At 41.6% G+C, this 17,753-nt stretch overlaps 1 protein-coding gene across 1 annotated transcript; it reads left to right on the top strand.

Annotated features, from left to right (window-relative positions):
• Positions 1–2,291: 2,291 nt before the first annotated feature.
• Positions 2,292–2,981, top strand: neurog1 (neurogenin 1). Its single transcript, XM_070877220.1, has one exon. It carries the CDS (start codon positions 2,292–2,294, stop codon positions 2,979–2,981), a length of 690 nt encoding a protein of 229 aa, XP_070733321.1.
• The last annotated feature ends 14,772 nt before the right edge of the window (positions 2,982–17,753 follow it).

The following is a 17,753-nucleotide window of genomic DNA, read 5'->3' as shown; positions in this document are numbered from 1 at the left end:
ACATACTGTAATAGAATATAACTCTTTCTTACAGTAACTACACCAGAACCTTGTCATCTTCATTAGATTATGGTTTCTCTATGACCATAACCTTTTTCGATTTGTCATCTTATGTTTTCATGACAGGACCTCAGGTTCTGCTAATGAAAATTGGACACACTCAAGTATACCGTTCAATGCATGATATCAAAAAGTGGGCACACCCTTTAATAGACGATACCAAATAGTGGGCACACCCAAGTGTACCACTTCGTGAACAATACCAAAAAGTGGCCCCCAAAAATAAAAAGTGGGAACATTCAGTGTATCCTTGTATACCTTTCACTACACCGACTGAATTAATCACTGTTCACACAGGTACTGATTTGGGAATAAACCCAATCCAACAGAATATTTCCGCGAAGGTTTACTTACTCTGAATATTGAGTTGATCCCTAATTTCACAAGAAACGCCTGGTTTTAAAGCTAAGCTGAATATTCTTTTATATTATTATTTAGTGTAGTTTTGCCAAAATGGAAACCAATTTACAAGAGTTACCCAAGTTCTGGATCATGTAGACTGTTTGCAAAATCTAAAATGCGTGTATTGCCATTCTAACACTGGAGTTTGGGGTTTTCGACCCAAGGCATTTTTTGAGATTTTCGATTGTGATGCTGTTTGCTCTTGTTTTGCCCCTGCTGGCCTGTGGTTCTGAGCAGTGTCGCTGAGCCCAAACACACAGAAATGTCCCTTGAACCCCAGACCATATAAACCAACATGCTGCACAATGACACTGTTACATCTAGCCGAAGTGGGGTTTTTTTATTTCTCGTCATTCTATCCCGGCCAACTCCACACACGAATCTGATCGAGTGTCTCTGGAAAATAAGCCACGGTGAACCCCGAATTCCCCATCAGTCATATATCTCCTGAACTATTATAGGGATATCGGGGCAAATCACAGCAACATTACATAGAATACATATTGCCACTTTCATTTCTTTCTCAGTGCAGGGACAATTATTGATCGAGATTCTCGCACAGTCACGCTGATAGTGAATGCTCTAAAGTAGATTTTCGCTGTGGAAACATTTTAGCTCATTTTTTTTAAACCATAAAGGGTTACAATAGAAGTGTTCGGAATGTGTAAACCCACGTTAATATTCGTGAAATATGTGTCTAATGAAAACGCACATTACATTTAACCGAACAAAGTACAAACAAACATTTTACTAACAAATCCGAGCGGATGGGTAATGTAACAAGAAGCCCCGACAGCTTTACCGAATGTAGCTAGCCAGATTATTTTTATCAATATGTAGTATACTTAAAAGTAAATCAACATAAAGCTGCCTAAATTTTAAAAGCCAATGCCTCCAGTAAATATCTATTCATTGATCACTGGCGCAGTGATGCACTTCGTCCGAACCCGATTAAATCTGCGACCATTTATAGACAGCGAACATCTACTCTGTCTCACACATGCTGCAAAGTTCAAGAACCGAAATCACAAGTAAATGTTTCGGCGAAGCACTCGGGGTAAATCGGGCTACATGTGTTTATTAAATGCACACTTTTATTTCAGGTCTGTGCGCGGCACTGTACCAGTCGCTGCCTCTCTCTGTGTGGTGGAGGCTGCAAGCCGGCGGAGCGTGCCTGACCCGCGGGGTTAATCAGGGCTCTCGGTCCCGGACTAATGAACCTCACCCGGGGCGGGGCCCGGGATCGCGTGGCGGCGGTGCAGGCGCCAATTCTCATTGGCCCATTTCGCGTGCCACAGATCCCAATTGCTCCTCACATTGGTGGGCTGGACAGTGCATTAATTAAAGGCACGCTCCCGGGGACGCCGCCAGTGCTGGGGGGGGGGGGGGGGGGGGTGGAGAGAGAGACAAAGATTATGTTAATCAGAGGGAGCGTGGCACGGGGCAGACCTGATGTATTCATTCTTTTTTTCGGGGGTGGGGGGTTATTGTTTCAAAGCGTATATAAACCGTTTTATTTAGTCGTGTGCCAAACTAGCTGCTCACACGAGCTGATTGCACCGAGATCAGAAGAAAACAACTGAAGTCGCGTGTCGTTAGAAGAAATAATTGCAACAGGAGGAACGTCCCCAAATTCGCTGGATCTTGCATCTTCGCCACTGTTGATTCTGTCTTCAACGTAAGCATTAGGGCATATTTCACTGTGTTGCGTTTTATTTGAACTTTCCATTGAATGTTTGAAATGCCAGTTTAAAAAACACTATAAGCATATTAATTGAAAATAAAGCATATTAACTGATTGCTCATGAGGTTTTTTTTCTCTCTGCAGGATGGACTGCACATATTCTGACTATGAAAACAGCGAGCTCTCCTTCCCACTGACAGATGAAGAAGATAGTGCAAGTTTCATAACTGCATCACCCTCATCGTCAGTTAGCACCCCCTCGGCAGAGCTCCTCGCTGGGCAGTCACCTGGCTCAGACCTAGAGCGGTCAGAGGACCCGAGAGACAAGAAGCGCAAAGCGAGAGGCCGATCGAAAGCAAAGTCTCAATCCGGCGTCCATTTGGTAAAGAGGAGCCGGAGGACCAAAGCCAACGACCGAGAGAGGAACAGGATGCACAACCTGAATTCGGCCCTGGATGACCTCCGCGGCGTCTTGCCGACTTTTCCCGACGACGCCAAACTAACAAAGATAGAAACGCTGCGATTTGCTCACAATTATATCTGGGCTCTGTCTGAAACCCTGAGGCTGGCCGATCAGTGCGTGGACGGCAGCCGGAAGCAAGTGATGCTGCCCGGGTATCTGAAAACCATCGATCCTCCCAGCCCAGGCAGTGATGCAGAATCCTGGGTGACAACACCATCCCCATCATCTGCAACCACTTGCACTTCGAGTCCAGCCAGTCCCTCCACCTCTGAGGACTATGCATATAAAAGACAATCAGACAGCATCTTCGCATTCCGCACAATACAGAAAGATTTCCTCAATGAGGTGTCCTGTTTCAATGATTACCACTGAGGGAACTAACACCGAAACCCACAAATGACTGTTTCACATCTATGCCTTAAAATTGCATAAATCGACTTTTTCAACAATTGTCACTCAGTGATGACCAGTAGAATATTGTTTTATATATATATTATTATATATTGGTAGTACTTAGATAGAATAGCAACGCAAAAAGAACATTTTGACAATTTGCTGTTTCTTTCAAATGCTGAGGTTACAAGTGATAATGATTAGCAGCGCTCTAAAGAGCTGTCACCTCTTTCAAACCGTCTTAAGCCTTTTCCCTCTGTGCACTTTTCTGATTTCCACAAAAGCTTTCTTTGTCTATCGTCACAGAATAGACATCAGCCTCTGTTTAATGCGATTTAGGGTTAAAAAAGAGACAGAGATTTGTTGCCGCAGACGAGGTGAAAAGTCAGCTTTACAATTTGTAAAGTCCTAATGAAGAAAAATGAGCGTGGAAATTTAGTTTGAACGCCCTGACAATAGGATGAAAGGGACAGAGAAAGGAGACAAGAAGCGGGGTTCATGCATTATGGATCCCGACCTCCGGCGCTGTTCTGAGAGTCTCGGCCATTGGACATGGGTTTCAGACCTATCTGGGCACGATGCCCATGTGTTATTTATTCAAGAAGAAGCATTCATATGAAGATGTATTTTTTGTATATAAAGAGTTTATTCTATTATGTATTCATCCCAAATTTAATGCTTTGGTTCTTATACACTTTTTTGTGAATAAAATTTTAACGTTTTTACAAATTACTTCGTGTCTGTTCCTTCTGGTTTTAAAAACACACCGTAATTCAAATTGGGGGAATTTCAGGCATTCTGTGAGCTGAAATATTGAGTTGGGCATTTTTGGAATAAAATCTGCATAAATAGTTCATTTTTAAAAATATCTTACGGTGAACACTCAATAAATGTTGTATAACCTCTTAGATTTGTAAACTATACAACATTGGAGAATGTTCACTGGACAAGTATCGACCTTTCGTTCTGCAATTGACTAACAAATAATCAAAACTTACTCTGAGATCTAAACATGTAAAATGGACCAAACTAGTTGAAAATGGGGCCTCAGTTCTACTAGTTGATATTCTTCGACAGTTTAAAAAAAAATACAACTTTATAGTGTCATGGGAAAATGTGGATTAGATCAGACCTTTAAAAACCATCGGGATATAAACAAGAGAAACGCCCACTTCAAGCTGTCATCCAAACTGAATTTATACAAACTCCGAGGCAGTCAGTCACACGAGAGACCACTTGACTGACAATGAATGCTCAGGGGATGAGGGGAAAGTGGTAGCGTTGTCTTTGAGGGAGGAAACACAAGAGCATGGCTAAAGAACTTCACAAAAAAATCACCCCCCAGGGGAAAGTAAAAATATAAATTAGATAAAAGAAAAATGTTTAAAAATCACTGCTTTTATCGGCTCTCTGTTGCAAAGGAGCACTAGATTTTACTTTAAAGCATTTTATATTATAATATATTTTTTTGAATAATGAACGTGTTAAAACCTGAAGCGTTCATTTCTTTGATAACCTCGAGTTTGTGTGATTAAGCCAGTAGCCTGGATATACACTGCCGATACCCCGGGGATGGGCTGTTTCGCTCCGAGTACTTCTTTTAGCTAAATCCTGTATTTGTGATCAAGCCAGGTGGTACAGACAATCCTGTTGTATATGCACGTGTCTGCGATAGAACAGGGGCTTTAGCTGCCTCGGGAGGATAAAAAAAAAATCTAATTCCAATAACACGGCATCATCTATCTCAATTGGGGAAGGGCTGACAGCACAACATCGCCAAGGGGAGGACAAAAACAACCACGTGGATGGAACCTATCGACTTAAACCGATATCACAGTCCGGAACAAAACAAACACGCACTGTGCGAATGAAGTCAGCAATCTGTGTTCAAAAGCACTACTACTTCCTGTTTTATTTGATAATATGAATGATTGACGTAACTTTGACTCGACAACCAGTAATCATTTTAAAACTAGAAACGGTACAGGTGAGAAAACAAATCCCGATGGTCACATACACTTTGAGTGAATGTTGTCCTTTTATTTGTTACAACAGTATCTGCAAAACGACCGACGTGAAAAATATAAACCCTGAGTCTTGCAGTCAATGATAAGTATACTCTGGGTACTCCATAAGGGCTATGTATCTGTCAAGACATTTTAACGTACTGTAAACTTTCCGAAGCCGGGCTGCCTACATTTGCAATTGTATTCAACAGGAGCTGTAATAATTTAGCCTAAAACTCGATGTATATATATATTGCCTGGCACAATGGTTCGATAGTAACATTATTTGTTGCAATGAAAAGGACAATTGGACGTTAGTTTAGACTGGAGTGCTTTACTTACGTTTGTTCTTTGACACGGCCAATGATAGGTAGCGTCGATGTAGTTAATAATGATGCTGGTCCTGAAGGGTTGTAAAACAAGAAGTTTGGGACCAAGGCAACACTCACTGATGTCTTTGTCACATTAAATCGCACACATGGCCGTTTGTCAGACATTGTGAAAGTGTAGTGAGATTGCAGTTTGGTGAACCAATTCTTAATTGCTTTGCAAATCTGCGGTATTACGCAAACAAGTAGAAAAGCCAAGATACAAATGAATGCAAATGAAAGCTTTTTGAAAAAATAGATTTTTTTGAAGTGTGCGTTAACCCTCACTTATAGGGGCGCGGACACTTTTTAAAACCGTGGCACTGGCCCAAACTTTTCAGGACATCCTAAGCTTTCCAATTTGTGCTGCATTGAAGCATGGATTTTATTGATCGATATACAAGTATTGCACTGCCAAACAAAGCAGGATCTGAGCGTTCTCCTCTTCTCTCTACCGTTGAAAATGATAACCAGTACCATAGTATGGTTCCAAGGTGCTGACAGTCCTCATGTACCTCGTCATGTATGAGACTGGACAATAAATGTTTTCAGGCTGCAAAAGCAAAATACTGCGGATGTTGGATATCTGAAATAAAACAGAATATGCTGAAAATACTCAGCAGGTCAGGCAGCATCTGTGGAGATAGATACAGAGTTAATGTTTCAGGTCAATGGCCTGACGAAAGGTCATCGACCTGAAACGTTAACTCTGTTTCTCTCTCCACAGGCGCTGCCTGACCCGCTGAGTATTTCCAGCAATGTTTACAGGCTATTGGACATGGCTGGGAAGGTGGCGGTGGGGAGATAAAAGGTCAGAACATTTATGCCCCCACCCTACATCGACATTTTCCAGCAGGGGGCGCTGGATAGCAATGGAATGCCCAATTCGAGCTGATTTTCTCCCTCAGTAGCTTGGGGAAATTGAGGCCAATTATAGAGTTACCATCCAACCCAGTTAAGATGATCTAACCTGGATCCTTCCAATTTACGGTTCAGCATCACATTGAATCTCGGGAGGAGGCAATGTATGTTTCTGCTCACTCTTCCCCTCACCTATACTAAAAGTCACATTTATTGAAATCGGTTCCCGGGCAGTACTAGATTCATATGTGTACAGGAGATGGTAAATATATTGAAAGAGTTGGTGGCAGCTGTCCCTATACTTAACCGTTATCCTTTTATTTGCCAAACTAGATCGAACTTAATGTACTGAGATTTTATTGCAGCCGATTTTTTTCTTAAATTCTTTCTTTGTTTTTTTTTATTCTGACGGTTTGGATTATTTATTGGTTATTTTTAATCCACAGCCCAAATGTACACAACTGAAATGGGATAGAAACGTACATTTGAACATTGCATGGTAAGGAATTCCTTACGTTTGCAGACTGTTAATCAGTAACGACAATAAAAAGAAAGGTGCGGATCTTCAACAAGTAATTATTGTTAAGATAGGAATATTGAGGTATCTCCGGGGGGAAGGAAGGTTGGTTTTGAAGAAAGCTCTCCGGTATGGTGAAATGCAATGCTAGTTTAGAGAGAAAGGTCCTGCTCCATTCAGCAGTGAACATTTCCGATCGAGTCCCTGCACCTGCCCGCCTGGACCCGGCCTTTTGTCTGCAACAGCCCCCAGGGTCTGAAATTCAGCCCTGTCCTTATAGGAGCAAGGTCAGCCAGAGGCACGGGGATCCCCAGGGACCCGAGGGACCCAGCCTCTTCAAGACGGCAGAAACAAAAGCGTGAAAAAACTGAGGATCAACCATTCACTGATTTTTTTTTTAAATCGCTAACTGGATTTTCTTTCTGTTACTGATGTTTTCTATTTATTATGAACCGACTAATTATTTTTCTTTCTTTTGTCCGTTAATGGGTTTGATTTATTTGCAAAATGCATCTTAGTTTCTGATATATTTTACAAATATTTGGCATTCCCTTTGTATGCACTGTGATCTATAATATATGTAAACTTTTTCAACATGCGTGTGCCGCAACGGTGATGTAAATACAGAAATAGAAATTAAAATATAAAGACATATCTTTCTTTAAAATACAGCAATAGCTGTGACAGAGGCGATGGCATTTCCCCTCCAAGTATTTCACGCGCTAGTTATATTATTGATCAAATTTAAAACTTTTATCATGTTCACCGTTTATTAGTATTTGTGAACACTTCAATTAAAAAAACTGTTTCCATGAACCGTCATTTTAATAAAAGATAATCGTCAACTATTTATTTTTGTGTTTAAAAAAAATCTTTCAGTAGCATATAATAAACAAACTGAATGTATTTAGCCCTTGATGGTAGTTGCCATCTTGTTATATTGCAACAAATTAACAAACAAATGATGTATCAATGTTGAAGAATTTTAAACACAGAATTTACCAATACATACAGAATGTGCCTCGCAATGCATGAAGGTTTCAGGATACCTCACTGGTAAATGGTGAAATAGTTGATGTAAGCTGGGACAGAAGTAGGCCATTGCAATTGTCCTCAGTATCTATTGACCAACGTAGTACACAAGAATCAGCCAGGAATTCTGCTCCTGACTGGTATCTACTTTCTCCTTGTTGGAAAGTGCACCTGCTGTAGGATAGCAAGGAAGAACGGGATGGGGTTGGGCCCAGAGTCTAAGGCAACACACTTAGAATTCTACATATTGTTTCCAAACGGTCCTTTCTCACCCCACTCGCCCACTGGCACATATATTTCTAGGGCCATCTGGGGACATGGTCACATGGAAAATGTACATTTACATTAGAATGGTACATTTTGGTTCATTTCTTTAATTTCTAAATTGATTTATTTAAAATCTAAAGACATTGCAAGAAAAACAATCATCTGAACATTACTTTCCCCAAAGCTACTTGAATAGTTAATCTCCCCTTCACCGAGGCAGTTTTGTCCTCCAAACCCCACTTCAGACAGTTGTGCTTCTCTACCCACCTCCCAGTTCAGAGAGGAACTCTTTCACCTCGAAATGCCTTCAGTTCACAGAAGCACTTTTGCCCTCTAACCCCCTTACTAGTTCACAGAGACACTCTTCCTCATTGAAGTTTTTCTTATTGCTGGTCTCAGCTACAGTTTGAACCTGACACTGTTGTTTATGCTCTGGGAGCAGATTTTTTGCTGCAGGCAGGAATTCCTGATCTAGTGCATGACCAAAAAGCCATAAGTCTGCTTCCAGAGCAAAGCATCAATGTCAAGTATGAAAGATCATTGAAGAGTGGAGTGGCAGAAATTTTCCAGACAGATTTTTAGAGGCAGCAAATCAGCCATTGCATCACTAGATTGCCATTTGCCATCCTATGGGATAGAACATGTAGACATTTGCATATCGTGCATTTCCTGGCTATAACTCTGATAGGCTATGATGCCTTAACATCCCTATTCGCCCCAAGGATAAATAGCTAGTCTTAGACATGGAGACTTTAGTCTCCCTCCTAACAGTATGCCTTAGTCCCTACCTCAGAATAGTTTCACAATTGCATCATAACATCTCATCTGAAAGAAATCATCTCTAGCAGTGCAGCACTACCTTAGTACTGCACTGAAGTGTCAGCCAAGATTATATGTTCAAATATCTGGAGTGAGACTTGAACTCATGACGTTTTGTCTCAGAGGTGAAAGTGCTGCCACTGAGCCAATGCTGGCATCCATCTTGAACAAATAATTACAATATATATTCTGACATATAAATAATATTCCATAATCATTGTGATAACTATCTTTAGGTAAATGCTGTTTCCCTTCCAATCAGGAAATAGTGGTATGTTGTATATTAGTAACAAAAATCTGCTCTCATGATTTCAAAACTATTTTAGATAGTTCATTTTAGACTATATTTTGCACCAAATCACTGTGCATTTTTAAATAGTAAACATTTGGGATTAAGTATTTTCACAATATACAGATTGTCTTAATTAACTAGAAAATGTAATAATGTTTAGGGTGGAGCTTTTCTGATGGCTCAGAGGATATATAGGACAGTCCTACATCTCATGTAGTCTAGGACTGAGTCATACAGAAATGAGGTGGTGCCACATTACTGCAGCATGGCTAATGTTTGGTTCTTCCACCATTGCCAGCACTTGAAAATGTAAGTTCATATTGTGAGTTACCATTAGAGCCGCTGATTCCACCTGTGGTTCACAAAGTAATTGGCGCTGATTTGGTGCATCCAACATCCCAATGTCTATAACATAATACTGATGTATTACAGGCACTCAATCCTCCATATTATAACATTTCAATGTAACGTCAGTTCCATATGAAATTTTGGATAGGCAAACATATTTTGCCAGAGTAATGAGCCTCTGTAATGTGCTGCTGGCTGGGACAGTGGGTCCTGGCTCTCGGCACGCCTTCAAGAGAGAGCTGAATCGGTTCTTCACTGGGGCAGAGATAAGTGGCTTTTCAGGTAATTTACCAAAATTCCCTGGATTCTGGGGAGGTCCCAGCAAATTAGAAAACTGCAAATGTGACGCCCCTATTTAAAAAAGGAGGCAGACAAAAAGAAGGAAACTATAGCCTAACATCTGTCGTTGGGAAAATGTTGGAGTCCATTATTAAAGAAGCAGTCGCAAGACATTTGGAAAAGCAAAATTCGGTCAGGCAGAGTCAGCATGGATTTATGAAGGGGAAGTCATGTTTGTTGGAATTCTTTGAGCATGTAACAAACAGGGTGGATAAAAGGGAACCAGTGGATGTGGTGTATTTGGACATCCAGAAGGCATTTGACAAGGTGCCACATAAAAGGTTACTGCATAAGATAAAAGTTCATGGGGTTGGGTAATATATTAGCATGGATAGAGGATTGGCTAACAAACAGTAAACAGAGAGTTGGGATAAGTGGTTCATTCTCTGGTTGGCAACCAGTAATTAGTGGGGTGCCGCAGGGATCAGTGCTGGGACCCCAACTATTTACATTCGATATTAACGACTTGGAAGAAGGGACTGAGTGTAACGTAGCCAAGTTTGCTGGCGATACAAAGGTGGGAGGAAAAGCAATGTGTGAGGAGGACACAAAAAATCTGCAAAAGTACCTAGACAGGCTAACTGAGTGGGCAATAATTTGGCAGATGGAGTATAATGTTGGAAAGTGCGAGGTCATGCACTTGGGCAGAAAAAAAATCATAGAGCAAGTTATTATTTAAATGGAGAAAGATTGCAAAGTGCTGTAGTACAGCGGGACCTGGGGGTACTTGTGCATGAAACACAAAAGGATAGTATGCAGGTGCAGCAAGTGATCAGGAAGGCCAATGGTATCTTGGCCTTTATTGCAAAGGGAATGGAGTATAAAACCAGAGAACTCTTGCTACAGCTGTATAGGGTATTGGTGAGGCCACACCTGGAATACTGCGTGCAATTTTGGTTTCCATATATACTTGCTTTGGAGGCAGTTCAGAGAAGGTTCACTAGGTTGATTCCGGAGATGAGGTGGTTGACTTATGAAGAAAGGTTGAGTAGGTTGGGCCTCTACTCATTGGAATTCAGAAGAATGAGAGCTGATCTTATCGAAACGTATAAAACTATGAGGGGGCTTGGCAAGATGTTTCCGCTGATGGGGGAGACTAGAACTAGAGGGCATGATCTTAGAATAAGGGGCCGCCCATTTAAAACTGAGATGAGGAGAAATTTCTTCTCTCAGAGGGTTGTAAATCTGTGGAATTTGCTGTCTCAGGGAGTTGTGGAAACTGGGACATTGAATAAATTTAAGACAGAAATCGACAGTTTCTTAAACAATAAGGGGATAAGGGGTTATGGGGAACGGGCAGGGAAGTGGAGCTGAGTCCATGATCAGATCAGCCATGATCTTATTGAATGGCAGAGCAGGCTCAAGGAGCCATATGGCCTACTCCTGCTCCTATTTCTTATGTTCTTATGTTTTTATAACACATGGTCTATGTGATCTCCTGGACCATATTTGATTACCTGAGGGTGTTGGAGAGGAATTTTCCAAAGTATTTTTTCCCTTTATTAGCCCTGGCTTTTTCTCTGTTTTATTGCCTCTCCCAGGAGATTACAGGGATGGAGGGCTAGGAAGTGCCTAGTCATAATGCTCCAGCCATCATGAATGTGGGACAGGATTGATGGACCAGCTGGTCTTTTCCTACACTTCATTGTGTATGTCATATGAACTTACAATACAACTGTGTCAGCTGCCTTACAAAAATAATTATTTTGTCTCTGTGTGGAGAAGAGACAAATTACATAAATATAAGAAAAAGCTGTTAGTTTCAAGAGGAGGAAGCCCAGCTCAATTAATAGGACTGCTTGAATCATAATGTAATCAGATCATGTTTGTTTTTATTAATATCTCAGGCTATTGAAATAATGTACACACGTTTGCCACTGTGGAGTAAATGGAATTAATTGACTGTGGTTGCTGCAACTATGAAGGAATTGGCATGCCAGATAAAAAAAAATCCAGTCAGCTTTGTTCCATGTCTGACCTAGTAAGTGACTCTCCAGACAGCAAAGGTGCTGGTGTTCACAACCCATCCACTTGAGTGATAGCAATAACTAATATTCCAATTACTTGCCTGTTCAAAAGGAAGCTGGATCTTCTTCAAAGAAACAGGCCAAGTGTGAAAGTACTGCTTTAATCTGGAGTGTTGAAAGCCTGATTGGATAATATCAATTTGGCTGGCTTCCTATATTCTGCAATGGTCTTGTTTCAACCATTGTTTATGTGTTCTGGCAGTGAGATGGTCAGATTAAAATGGAGACTTGTGATAATAAGAAATAGGAGCAGGAGTAGGCTATTTGGCCCTTCGAGCATGCTCCGCCATTCAATAAGATCATGGCTGATCTGATCTTGGCCTCAACTCCACTTCCTAGCTCGCTCCCCATAACCCTTGACACCCTTAACATTCAAAAATCTGTCTATTCGTCAGTTAATTAGCAATCTTGTTGTGCGAGGCCCCTTGGGGAAGAGTGACCATAATATGGTAGAATTCTTCATTAAGGTGGAGAGTGACACAGTTAATTCAGAGACGAGGGTCCTGAACTTAAAGAAAGGTAACTTTGATGGTATGAGACGTGAATTGGCTAGGATAGACTGGCGAATGATACTTAAAGGGTTGACAGAGGATAGGCAATGGCAGACATTTAAAGATCACATGGATGAACTTCAACAATTGTACATCACTGTTTGGCGTAAAAATAAAACGGGGAAGATGGCTCAACCATGGCTAACAAGGGAAATTAGGGATAGTGTTAAATCAAAGGAAGAGGCATATAAATTGGCCAAAAAAAGCAGCAAACCTGAGGACTGAGAGAAATTTAGAATTCAGCAGAGGAGGACAAAAGGTTTAATTAGGAGGGGGGAAATAGAGTATGAGAGTAAGTTTGCAGGGAAGATAAAAACTGACTGCAAAAGCTTCTATAAATATGTGAAGAGAAAAAGATTAGTGAAGACAAATATAGGTCGCTTGTAGTCAGAATCAGGTGAATTTATAATGGGGAACAATGAAATGGCAGACCAATTGAACAGATACTTTGGTTCTGTCTTCACTAAGGAAGACACAAATAACCTTCCAGAAATACTAGGGGACCGAGGATCTAGCGAGAAGGAGGAACTGAAGGAAATCCTTATTAGTCAGGAAATTGTGTTAGGGAAATTGTTGGGATTGAAGGCCAATAAATCTCCAGGGCCTGATAGTCTGCATCCCAGAATACTTAAGGAAGTGGCCCTAGAAATAGTGGATGCATTGGTGGTCATTTTCCAACATTCTTTAGACTTTGGATCAGTTCCTATGGACTGGAGGGTAGCTAATGTAATACCCCTTTTTAAAAAGAGAGGGAGAGAGAAAATGGGGAATTATAGATCGGTTAGCCTGACATCAGTAGTGGGGAAAATGTTGGAATCAATTACTAAAGATGAAATAGCAATGCATTTGGAAAGCAGTGACAAGATCGGTCCAAACCAGCATGGATTTATGAAAGGGAAATCATGCTTGACAAAGCTTCTGGAATTTTTTGAGGATGTAACTAGTAGAGTGGAGAAGGGAGAACCAGTGGTGTATTTGGACTTTTAAAAGGCTTTTGATATGGTCCCACACAAGAGATTGGTGTGCAAAATTAAAGCACATGTTATTGGGGGTAATGTATTGACGTGGATAGAGAACTGGTTGGCCAACAGGAAGCAGAGAGTCGGGATGAATGGGTCCTTTTCAGAATGGCAGGCAGTGACTAGTGTGCTGCCGCAGGGCTCAGTGCTGGGACCCCAGCTATTTACAATATACATTAATGATTTAGATGAAGGAATTGAGTGTAATATCTCTAAGTTTGCAGATGACAGTAAGCTGGGTGGCGGTGTGAGCTATGAGGAGGATGTTAAGAGGCCTCAGGGTGACTTGGACAGGTTAGGTGAATAGGCAAATGCATGGCAGATGCAGAATAATGTGGATAAATGTGAGGTTATCCACTTTGGGGGAAAAAATACGAAGGCAGAATATTATCTGAATGGCGGCAGATTAGGAAAAGGGGAGGTGCAATGAGACCTGGGTGTCATGGTACATCAATCATTGAAAGCTGGCATGCAGGCACAGCAGGCGGTGAAGAAGGCAAATGGTATGTTGGCCTTCATAGCTAGGGGTTTTGAGTATAGGAGCAGGGAGGTCTTACTGCAGTTGTACAGGGCCTTGGTGAGGTCTCACCTGGAATATTGTGTTCAGTTTTGGTCTCCTAATCTGAGGAAGGACGTTCTTGCTATTGAGAGAGTGCAGCGAAGGTTCACCAGACTGATTCCAGGGATGGCTGGACTGACATATGAGGAGAGATTGGATCGACTGGGCCTTTATTCACTGGAGTTTAGAAGGATGAGAGGGGATCTCATAGAAACATATAAAATTCTGACGGGACTGGTCAGGTTAGATGCAGGAAGAATGTTCCTGATGTTGGGGAAGTCCAGAACCAGAGGACACAGTCTAAGGATAAGGGGTAAGCCGTTTAGGACTGAGATGAGGAGAAACTTCTTTACTCAGAGAGTTGTTAACCTGTGGAATTCCCTACTGCAGAGAGTTGTCGATGCCAGATATATTCAAGAGGGAGTTAGATATGGCCCTAACAGGTAAAGGGATCAAGAGTATGGAGATAAAGCAGAAAAGGGGTACTGAGGTGAATGATCAGCCATGATCTTATTGAATGGTGGTGCAAGCTCGAAGGGCTGAATGGCCTAATCCTGCACCTATTTTCTATGTTTCTATGTAAGTGGTAGTGTGGACAAGGGAAAACCAGTGGATGTGGTGTATTTGGACTTTCAAAGGGCTTTTGACAAGGTCCCACACGAGAAATTATTTTGCAAAATTAAAGCACGGTATTGGGGGTAATGTATTGACATGTATAGAGAACTGGTTGGCAGACAGGAAGCAAAGTGTAGGAGTAAATGGATCATTTTCAGAATGGCAGGCAGTGACTAGTGGGATACTGCAAGGTTCAGTCCTGGGACCCCAGCTATTTGCAATGTACATTAATGATTTAGACAAAGGAATTGAATGTAATATCTCCAAGTTTGCAGATGACACTAAGCTGGGTGGCAGTGTGAGCTGTGAGGAGAATGCCAAGAGGCTGCAGGGTGACTTAGACAGGTTAGGTGAGTGGGCAAATGTATGGCAGATGCAGTATAATATAGATAAATGTGAGGTTATCCACTTTGGTGTCAAAAACAGGAAGGAAGAATATTATCTGAATGGTGACAGATTAGGAAAAGGGGAGGTGCAATGAGACCTGGATGTCATGGTACATCAGTCATTGAAAGTTGGCATGCAGGTGCAGCAGGCAGTGAAGAAAGCAACTGGCATGTTGGCCTTCATAGCGTGAGGATTTGAGCATAGGAGCAGGGAGATCTTACTGCAGTTGTACAGGGCCTTGTTGTGGTCACAGCTGAATATTGTATACAGTTTTGGTCTCCTAATCTGAGGAAGGACATTCTTGCTATTGAGGGAATGCAGCAAAGGTTCACCAGACTGAATCCCGGGATGGCAGGACTGACATATGAAGAAAGACTCGGCTTATATTCACTGGAATTTAGAAGAATGAGAGGGGATCTCATAGAAACATATAAAATTCTGATGGGATTGGACAGGTTAGATGCAGGAAGAATGTTCCCGATGTTGGGGAAGTCCAGAACCAGGGGTCACAGTCTACGAATAAGGAGTAAGCCTTTTAGGACCGAGATGAGAAGAAACTTCTTCACTCAGAGAATTGTGAACCTGTGGAATTCTCTACCACAGAAAGTTGTTGAGGCCAGTTTGTTAGATATATTCAAAAGGGAGTTAGATGTGGCCCTTACGGCTAAAGGGATCAAGGGGTATGGAGAGAAAGCAGGAATGGGGTACTGAAGTTGCAGGATTAGCCATGATCATATTGAATGGTGGTGCAGGCTCGAAGGACCGAATGGCCTACTCCTGCACCTATTTTCTATGTTTCTATGTTTCGTCTACAGTAAGTGAACAATCAGAGAAATGAGTATCATAAAAGACGGAAATGGCTTGAAAGAGTGGATGAGCACAAAAGAGTAAAGACTCTGAATGATTACATTCAACAAGCATTCACAAAAGAAGACAAGAGCAACATTCTCTTTTCAAATAGAATTAACCCAGGTAAAATTAATGAATTTAATATAACTGATATACAAGTCCTAAACAATCAAAAAGGGCTCTAAACAATAAATCCTCAAGGATCGGTGGTATTTATCCCAGAGCGCAAAAGGAAACTAAGGAGGAGATTTGTGAAGCATTGACAATTATTATGAGAGAGTCACTGGAAACTAGGGAGGTAGCAGTACATTGGAAATAGGCTTATGTGGTGCCCATATTCGAAAAATATGAGGCCCATGAATTGTTTTGGAGCAACTAAGAATGAAGCTGAAAATGATCTAGGCGTCTTAATAAACTCAATGCTCTAATTTTTAAAATTTGATGTTGGGATTGGGTGGCTTTGGCAAGGTTACATTCACCACCAGATCTGATTTATATAAAGCATTATTGGTTCTGATCTTATTTGCTCACTATTCCAGGATCATCCTGGAATGTAAAGATAGCCCCCAGCTTCTTTTCTCTGCTGTAAACCTTCTTAAATCCATTTCCCTGTCTCTTCCACCCTCACCTCCAAGAACAAGTGCGAGGAGCTCATGGACTTCTTTGTCTCTAAGATTAAGACCATCTGATCAGCTGCCTCTACCATTTCCCTTCCTTCCCCTAGCCCACCGGCCCAAACCTCCGTTAAGGTTCCCTCCCTGCCTGTTGTGGAACCCAAGATAAAGGCTCAACACAAGAGTCTGAAAAAAGAATCAAAGATATGTTTATTTACGAATACCTATAGCTTGGCCAAGGGAGCACAGCTTAGAGTTCCTTACCAGCTGATTCAACCCTTGATTACCAGCGTACAGTATTTAAAGCAAAAAACCACAATCTGTCATCAATTACGTTGGACGCTTTTACATTTTTCAGCTATGAAGTAAACAAGCCAGGCTTCCTGTTATTCAACACCTAGCCTAACCTCAAGTCAGCATCCTCTTATGTTTACGAATTCTATGTCTATCTTTGTTAAGCTTGCCACCACATCCTCTTGCAAGTGACCTACTTAGTTGTTGCTGGGCAAAATTGGCTTGACATGTTTTCCCCCTGTTCTACCCAGCCTGCAACTCTTTATTACTAATTGTCCATTTCTGAACACATTTCCCAGACTGCAACACTTATATCACTACCGGGGGTTTCTAAAAAATCCCACTTCAATCCCCCCTTTGGTCCCTGGCTTACCCCAGCCCACAAGACCACTAGAGCTAAGCTATCTAATGCTTTAGACTTTCCGCCCTGTTTGCGGTGATATCTGCCGCCAAGTTTGGGAGGTCTATCGCTTCACCGGAGTTTAAATTCCCCCATGCATCAACAGTCTATCTTTCTCTTGCATATGAGTGATTACTTTAGCTTGCTGCCTATGTCTACGTTTCCTACAAGCTGCATATGTCATTATCAGCCAATCCAGTGTCAAAATCAGTTGAACTGCCACCAATATGTGAGAAATGATATGTATCCATGGATGGATATTAACGTTCAGTCCCCAGTTCCATGCCTTCTCATGCCAGGGGGTACGCTGAAGGTCTTTTGCAATGTCCTTGCCCAGTTCACGCAGCTCCTGTTTGAGCATTTGATATTGTTTTATGCTTGCCAGTAGAGGATCCTTTATGTCTCTCAGGTCCTTGGGCAGGTGGGATATTGGTGCAGCCAGTTCACTTTCATATTGGTACAAATCTTGTTTAATTTCATCAGTCAGGGTCAGGGTAATGGTTTCTCGAGCATGGATATATGTAATTCGTGCTCATCTGGTAGCCTCGGGGTGAAGCAGAAGTTGGGGTTAATGATATTACATTGAT

Source organism: Pristiophorus japonicus, chromosome 4 (genome assembly GCF_044704955.1).
Source record: "Pristiophorus japonicus isolate sPriJap1 chromosome 4, sPriJap1.hap1, whole genome shotgun sequence".
Classification (NCBI taxonomy): domain Eukaryota; kingdom Metazoa; phylum Chordata; class Chondrichthyes; family Pristiophoridae; genus Pristiophorus; species Pristiophorus japonicus.
This window is presented reverse-complemented; position numbering and strand designations above follow the sequence as displayed.